Source organism: Corapipo altera, unplaced genomic scaffold, assembly GCF_003945725.1.
Source record: "Corapipo altera isolate COAL_440 unplaced genomic scaffold, ASM394572v1 171, whole genome shotgun sequence".
Classification (NCBI taxonomy): Eukaryota; Metazoa; Chordata; class Aves; order Passeriformes; family Pipridae; genus Corapipo; species Corapipo altera.
In genome coordinates, this window is record NW_020884972.1 from 355,637 (window position 1) to 362,882 (window position 7,246).

Here is a 7,246-nt window from a genome sequence, read left to right on the forward strand (position 1 = left end):
GTGGTTTGAGAGCCCCAAAATCCAATTCTCTAGTCCAGCTTTAGCAGTAAGTGCTGCTCTGGTGTCGTTGCAGTGATGGACATAACTGACATCATCCATGGCAAGGTGGATGACGAGGAGAAGCAGCATTTTATCCCGTTCCAGCAGTAAGTACTTGGCTCCAGAGGTCACAGCTCTGGCTTATTAAAGCCATTGTCCTCTGCAGGAGGACAGATCTGTCTGGGAGGCTGGCACTGCCCCAAGGGCTCTGCAAATAGATCAGGAGCCAGCTCTTGGAAGGGGAAGGTTTCTGTCAGTCTCCTGGAGCCTTTGTTCTGCTCTCTGTGTGTCCATGACAGGCTGAATTGCTCGGGGAGTTCTGGCAATCAGCTGGAATTTCTCCCTGGAAGGGAAGAAAGGAGAACACGGTGCAAAATAAGGTTGGGAGACCTGGGGGAGGTGATTTCCAAACTGTTTGAGGGGTGAGAGGCAAGGGTTTCAGAAACACCTGAGCACAGGGACACATCCTGGCCCTGCTGGGTGCTACCTCTGCCTTTTCCCTCTCTAAATTTCCCTGGAAGGGTCAGAGGGCAGGAGGGAAAGGATTTTTCCCAGAAAGCCCAGTGAGTTCTGCATTCCTGCAGTGCTGGTCAGCCTTATGTGCTCTGCCTGCTCTGGGTGCTCACTTTTTTGGCACATTCCAGGAACTAAAATGGAGCTTGTTTGGGTAGACCCAGCCATGTTGTTACAGTCCTAAATATAGCAATGCTGCAGCCAGATGTTATTACAAGGTATTTTCAGGGGAGATTTCGTTCCCCTACCCTTTCAGGGCCTGGAAGGATGGCTTTTCCTTTGCAGAATAATGTCAGTCTGCTGCTTTATGGTTGGGTGTTTCTGTTTGTTTGTTTGGGAGGTTTGGTGGTTTTGTTTGGTTTGGGGGTTTTTTGGTTGGTTGGTTTTGTTATTTTTCTTTGCTTGGAGGTTGTTTTGTTTGGGTCCTTCATTTGTGTTTTGGTTTTGTTTGTTGGGGGTTTTGTTTGTTTTGGGATTTTTTGTTTGGTTGCTTTGGGGTTTTTCCCCCATTTTCCTTCTGCTCTAATGAGGCTGAGTTTGAATGCACAGCTGGACACCTCAACCTGTGAAGACATGATTTTATGTGTCATTATTGCTGGTGGGGGTACAGGAGTGAAATCAGGCTCAAGATCCAAAGCTCAATAAATGTGTCTGTGACTAGGGAGAGGTTCATCACTTGTGATCTCACAGCAGTCATTAATTCTGTTAAATTAACACTAATTAATCTGTGTAGCCTCCTAGGGGGCAGCTCTCAGGTACAACTAAAATCAGGGCTCAGCTCAATGTTACTCATCCTAAGCCTGATGTCCTTCCTAGCTTGAGGGTTTAAATGTTCTTCCCATGGCTCTGTGCAGGTGAAGAACTAAAAATCCACAGGGAATCCTTTAAAAAAACCCCCATTTCCCTGGAAAACAGCCAGCTGTTGGCCAGCCCTCTTCTTGCCCAGGTTGATGTTGGTGTGTGCTCTCTGATTTAGGATTGCCATGGAGACCTACATCAGGCAGAGGCAGCTGATCATGTCCCCCCTGATCACATCCCACGTGATCGGGGAGAACGAGCCCCTCACCTCGGTCTTCAACAAAGTCATCGCTGCCAAGGAGGTCAATCACAAAGGCCAAGGTACAGCCCCAGCCTGGGGAAGGGTTCCCCTGCTTGCTGAGGAGATAAAAAGCCTTGTGGAAGTCCAGAGATCAGGGCCTGGGGGAGTTTGATCCCTTCCCTGAGCCAAGCCTGTGTTCTGTGTGGTGGTTGTCACCCAGCACACGTGGAGCTAAAAGCAGATAAACCCAGGTCTTGCTTGACTGAGAAGAGCTTCTCCAGCTGATGGTTTCCATGCTAATAATGCAATATTTCCAACCTAAAACTGTTTATATGGACATATAAACATATAAATCCTGTCAGGTGAATGTTGCTGCGTGTCCTGAATGGCTTTGGGTTTAAAGTGAATTATTCCGGATCCTTCTGCCCTTCCCTGTGTGTGTGGCCTTTGCTCAAACACACTCAGGGTTCACCTCAGAAAGTCTGTGTTTTACTTCAGAGCATCTTCTTGCCCTGTAAAGTCTCACTCAGCATTAGGGAGATACAGAACTGGGCAAGAAAGAACCAGCCTGGGATATTTAAGGAATTGTTGCAGGAAGGTCACAGGAGGAAACAGGTTTTTATAAACATGGGCTTAAAATCCATGGGTTTGTACATTTTCTTTTTTTTTTTTTGGCAGTAAACAAGTATTATCTTCCTTTTCTCAGGTCTTTGGGTCTCCCTGAAGCTGCTCCCTGGGGATCTGGCTCAGGTTCAAAAGGATTTCTCCCACCTTGTAGACAGATCAACTGCTGTGGCTCGGAAAATGGGATTCCCTGAGATCATCCTTCCTGGTAGGTCCCCTGTGCCTCTACAGAGGGAAGGAGCCAGTTAAAATTCTAGAATTTCTGCTATAAAAAGATATACTTTGAAGCTGTCTGAAAACTTTCTATTTTTCTTCACATTTCCAGATGATTTTAAATTGGTTTTGTCAAAAGAATTGAAAGCATGAGTTTCCTTTCTGATTGAAAAACGATAGTTTTTTGGATTAAAATGTCCTTTTAGTCAGAGACAGTTTTGTTGGGTGTAGGTTTGACCCCTGTATAATCCATTCTAAGTGGATTTAGCCCCGTAAAAAAATACATAAGGACAAGAGGTTTGGAAAAAGGAAAAGGGTTCATTTTAAAAGGATTTTGTGTAATTTGAGATGGAGGTGAAGTGCTGGGATGTTGGGTGTCATTAAAGGTCCCTTCCAATATTCTGTGATTGTGGGAATTACCCAAAGGCTGAGGAGAAGATGAGGGTAACGTGGTCCCCAAGGATGTGAAGTGTCCACCTGGAAAACAGTGTGAGGAAAACCCTCATGAAACCTTCTGGATTTCAGGGGACGTTCGGAACGACATCTACGTCACCCTGATCCAGGGGGAGTTCGACAAGGGGAAGAAGAAAACCCCCAAGAATGTGGAAGTCACCATGTCTGTGCACGACGAGGATGGAAACCTGCAGGAGGTACCAGGGCCTCCGACAGCTGCATGACCCAAAATCCTCCCTGCTCTCATTCCAGACCTCACCTTCTCCTCCCCCCCTTCCCTGTGTGTTTTTGTCCAAAGAAAGCCATCCATCCTGGGGCTGGTTATGAAGGTGTCTCCGAGTACAAATCCGTGGTTTATTACCAGGTCAAGCAGCCCTGCTGGTACGAGACCGTGAAGGTACGAGGGGCTCAGTCCCTGTCCTGCTTCCTTGCTGTGGAATCACAAAAACACGGGGTCAGCCAGGTTGGAAAAGACCTCTGGGATCATTGAGTCCAACCTGTGACCCAACCCCACCTTGTCCCCCCCACCATGGCACTGATGCCACATCCAGGCTCTGCTTAAACCCCTCCAGGGACGGGGACTCCACCCCCTCCCTGGGCAGCCCATTCCAAGGGCTGATCCCTCTCTCTGGGAAGAACTTCTCCCCCATGGCCAACCTAAACCTGCCCTGGGGCAGCTCCAGGCTGTGCCCTCTTGTCCTACTGCTGGTTCCTGGCAGCAGAGCCCGACCCCCCCCGGCTCCCCCCTCCTGGCAGGGAGCTGCAGAGAGTGAGAAGGTCTCCCCTGAGCCTCCTCCTCTCCAGGCTGAGCCCCCCCAGCTCCCTCAGCCTCTCCTCACAGCACTTGTGCTCCACACCCTTCCCCAGCCTTGTTGCTCTCCTCTGGACCTGCTCCAACCCCTCAATGTCCTTCCCAAACTGAGGGCCCAGAACTGGGCACAGCACTCCAGGGGTGGCCTCCCCAGTGCCCAGGGCAGGGGCACAATCCCTGCCCTGCTCCTGCTGCCACACTATTCCTGAGCCAGGCCAGGCTCCATTGGCCTCTTGCCCCCCTGGGCCCCCCTGGCTCATGTTCAGCTGCTGTCAGTCAGTCCCCCCAGGTCCCTTTCTGTCCCCCCACTCTGGCCCAGCCCGTGGGGCTGCCGGGGGTTGTTGTGGCCAAAGGGCAGGACCCGGCCCTTGGCCTTGGTGAACCTCATCCCCTTGGAATCAACCCATGGATCCAGCCTGTCCAGGTCCCTCTGTAGATCCCTCCTACCCTCCAGCAGATCCACACTCCCTCCAGCTTGGTGTCATGTGCAGATTTGCCCATGGAACACTCGATCCCCTCACCCAGCTCATTAATAAAGTGATCAAATGGGGCTGATTAAAACCAGAACTGGTTTAAAATCAGAAGGTGCCTCAATCCCTGAATGTCCTGTAGAACATCAGGAGGTGGGGAAGGGTGCTGCATGTCCCTACTGTCCCCTGTGCAGGTGGCCATTGCCATAGAAGAGGTCAGTCGGTGCCATCTGAGGTTCACGTTCCGTCACCGCTCGTCCCAGGAATGTGAGTACCAGGAAGGGTCTGTGCTCTTCCCACCCTCGTGGGGATTTCCTGAGCGTCCACCAGAAGTGTGGCTCTTTTTCTGCTCGTTCCTCATTTCTACTTAATTCCAGCATTGTGGATTTTTTTGCAAGCCGAAAGCAAAATAACTCGAATTTTTCACTGTGCAGGTTTGGTGCTGGTGGTGTTCTAAAACTAAAATTAGAGAAGGAGCAGCATGATGGCCCCCTAAAAAGGCAGTTGTCAGTGCTCATTATTGCTCTGACTTGTCAGTGTATGGTGTTGGTTTTAATTTATATCAAGGCCTTGACAAAATTCAGTGCAAGGTTTGGTGGGCTTCTAATGGTCTTCCTGTAGGAGGATTTCTGATTAGGTAAATGAGAAACTAATGAGAAAGTGAGAGCCAGAAGTTTCATCAGACAATTTCAGAGCCCTGAAACAAGATCAACAAGTGAGAATAAGCCCTTGAAAGGCTCTCAAAAAAATCCTCTGAAGGCATCTGGGAGATGCAGAGTTCCACATCCATTCCTGACAAACAGAGGTGCAAAATCCTGACCAAAATATCTCTGCAGTTGTGTATCATGGAATCATTGAATCATTTAGGTTGGAAAAGACCTCTAAGATGATGGAGTCCATCCATTGATCTGTCCATCCATCAGCACAATCAAGCACTAAACTGGTGTGGTGGGAGATGCTGCAAAGAGGATGTTTGTGTAGTTGCAGGTACCTGTGAAGTGCCTTGAGATCCTAATAAATAAAAAAACTGCTGCCTTAGATAGAGAGCTGCACTGTGGATTGTATGCACATAAACAAGGCAATTCCTAACAAAGATTTCTCCTGGTGTTTGCAGCCAGGGATAGGTCTGAGAGAGCTTTTGGCGTGGGCTTTGTGAAGCTGATGAATGCAGATGGGACGACGCTGCAGGATGGCAAACACAACCTGATTGTTTACAAGGTAACCTGGCCATTTGCAGCCTTGCCTTTTGTCTAGCTGATCAAAACACTCTCTTGGCTGATTTTCCCAGCTGCAAAGTGTGTGGGTGGGGAGGGGAGACCCTCCTAAACTCTGTGGTTTGCAGCTCTGAAAATATCTTTGTCCTTTAGCTGCATGGGCAACTTATTCCCTGCAGTGAGAAACCCTAACAATTCCAGAGATTAAAAAGTGTTTCCAATCCATTGTGTCCATCACTGTGTTGAAGTTTGGCTGCAGCTGAGAAGTGCAGGAGTTCAGATGAGTGTGCTCAGTGTGAGATAACCCTTCTCTCTGCTGCCCTTGACCCACAGGGTGATAACAAGAAAATGGAAGATGCCAGAAGCTATTTGAGTCTTCCTTGCACCAAAACGGAGATGGAGGAGAGGGAGGCTCCTTCAGGGAAGAACCTGCACCACCTGGCCAACTTCACCCCCACTAAAGACAGCACCAAGGACAGCTTCCAGATTGCCACTGTGATCTGCTCCACCAAACTCACCCAGAATGGTACGTCCTGTACTGGGGGTTTGAAGCAAAGAGGGCATTTTCTTCACCCAGATGTTTTGGCAGTGCAGGATGGGTGGGCACAGTGCTTGAGCTTTAATTTTGCAGGTTTGCTCGTCAGTGGCAACCCTGTGCCAGCATTGTTGGCATCACATTGCCAGTACAGGCTACAGAGGTGTTTGTGCAGCCCCTGGCAACCACATCCCGTGAATGTTGTATCCAAACTGCCCCTGTTAAATCCTTGTGGAGAAACGGCACCTCCCAGTGACTGTGTGTGTGTTATCTCAGAATTGTGAATGTTTCAGGTTAATTATCTTCCCTGCTATTAAGAGAGCAGCAATTAGAACTGAGCTCTGCAGGATGCTGTTGTACATTAACTCTGCTTTTCCTGCTGCCAGAGGGGTGAGAATGAAGGGATGTACCGATGGGAAGGAGTGCAGTGTGTGCTGGGAGATGAAGGGAGACTTCCAGTAGCTCTGGAAGGCTCTTGGGCTAAGCCATGCACTCTGATAAAATCCCTGGCTTGAGATACCTCCTCTGAGTGAGTGAGAAACCTGCAGAATTGCCTCCAAATGCCTCGTGTTGTCAGGACTGCACCAAAGTTTCCATTTATAGCAAAACTTCCCTTCCTCGCCAAGACAGAGGAACCACCTCCAGGTAACAATCTGTGCATCAGGGTGACTTTTTTCCTTGTACACTGCTGCTAAAAATAACCTCTAGACTCGTTCTGCAGTTGTTAAATCAGCTGGGGGGGGTTGGAATTGCTAATTGCTGCTGTTGTTGTGCCCTTGCCAGTTGACCTGCTGGGTTTGTTGAACTGGCGCTCCAACTCCCAGAACATCGCCCACAACCTCAGGAAGCTCATGGAGGTGGAAGGAGGGGAGATTGTGAAGGTATCCCTGGGGTTTTGGGTCTCCTTTGTTGTTACCCAAGCTCAGGTGTTCGTGCCTGGGGTTGGCCTTGAAGGGTTTGGGGCTGTGCTGTGCCCAAAAAGGGGCTGGGAGGGCAATTCCAGGGGAATCATGGAATGGCTGGGGTTGGAAGGGACCTTAAAATCATCTCATTCTACCCCCTGCCATGGGCAGGAACCCCTTCCACCAGACCAGGTAGCTCCAGCCTGGCCTTGGACATCAGGGGACTTTATTTTCCCTGTATACTTAGGAAATATTTTTTGATTAATTTTGAAATGATGAAAAGTTATGAAATATATTCCCCTGCATCCTTATGAAATACACATTCATGTATCCTTATGGAAGACACATTCAAAGCCTAACTTAATTTACTATTATATTTTTTTTTACCCTCTAGTTTTTGCCAGACACCCTTTTACCACTATCTTTACTATTT

At 48.8% G+C, this 7,246-nt stretch overlaps 1 protein-coding gene across 1 annotated transcript in view; it reads left to right on the forward strand.

The window, feature by feature from the left end:
* Positions 1-7,246, forward strand: part of DOCK5 (dedicator of cytokinesis 5) — an 81,418-nt gene that overhangs the window by 31,479 nt on the left and 42,693 nt on the right. The window contains exons 11-19 of the mRNA XM_027665178.1: positions 74-146; positions 1,529-1,671; positions 2,298-2,423; positions 2,954-3,078; positions 3,180-3,278; positions 4,357-4,429; positions 5,277-5,380; positions 5,710-5,902; positions 6,695-6,792. Of these exons, the coding sequence (XP_027520979.1) occupies positions 74-146; positions 1,529-1,671; positions 2,298-2,423; positions 2,954-3,078; positions 3,180-3,278; positions 4,357-4,429; positions 5,277-5,380; positions 5,710-5,902; positions 6,695-6,792 (1,034 nt within the window). The remainder of the gene's footprint in view (positions 1-73; positions 147-1,528; positions 1,672-2,297; positions 2,424-2,953; positions 3,079-3,179; positions 3,279-4,356; positions 4,430-5,276; positions 5,381-5,709; positions 5,903-6,694; positions 6,793-7,246) is intronic.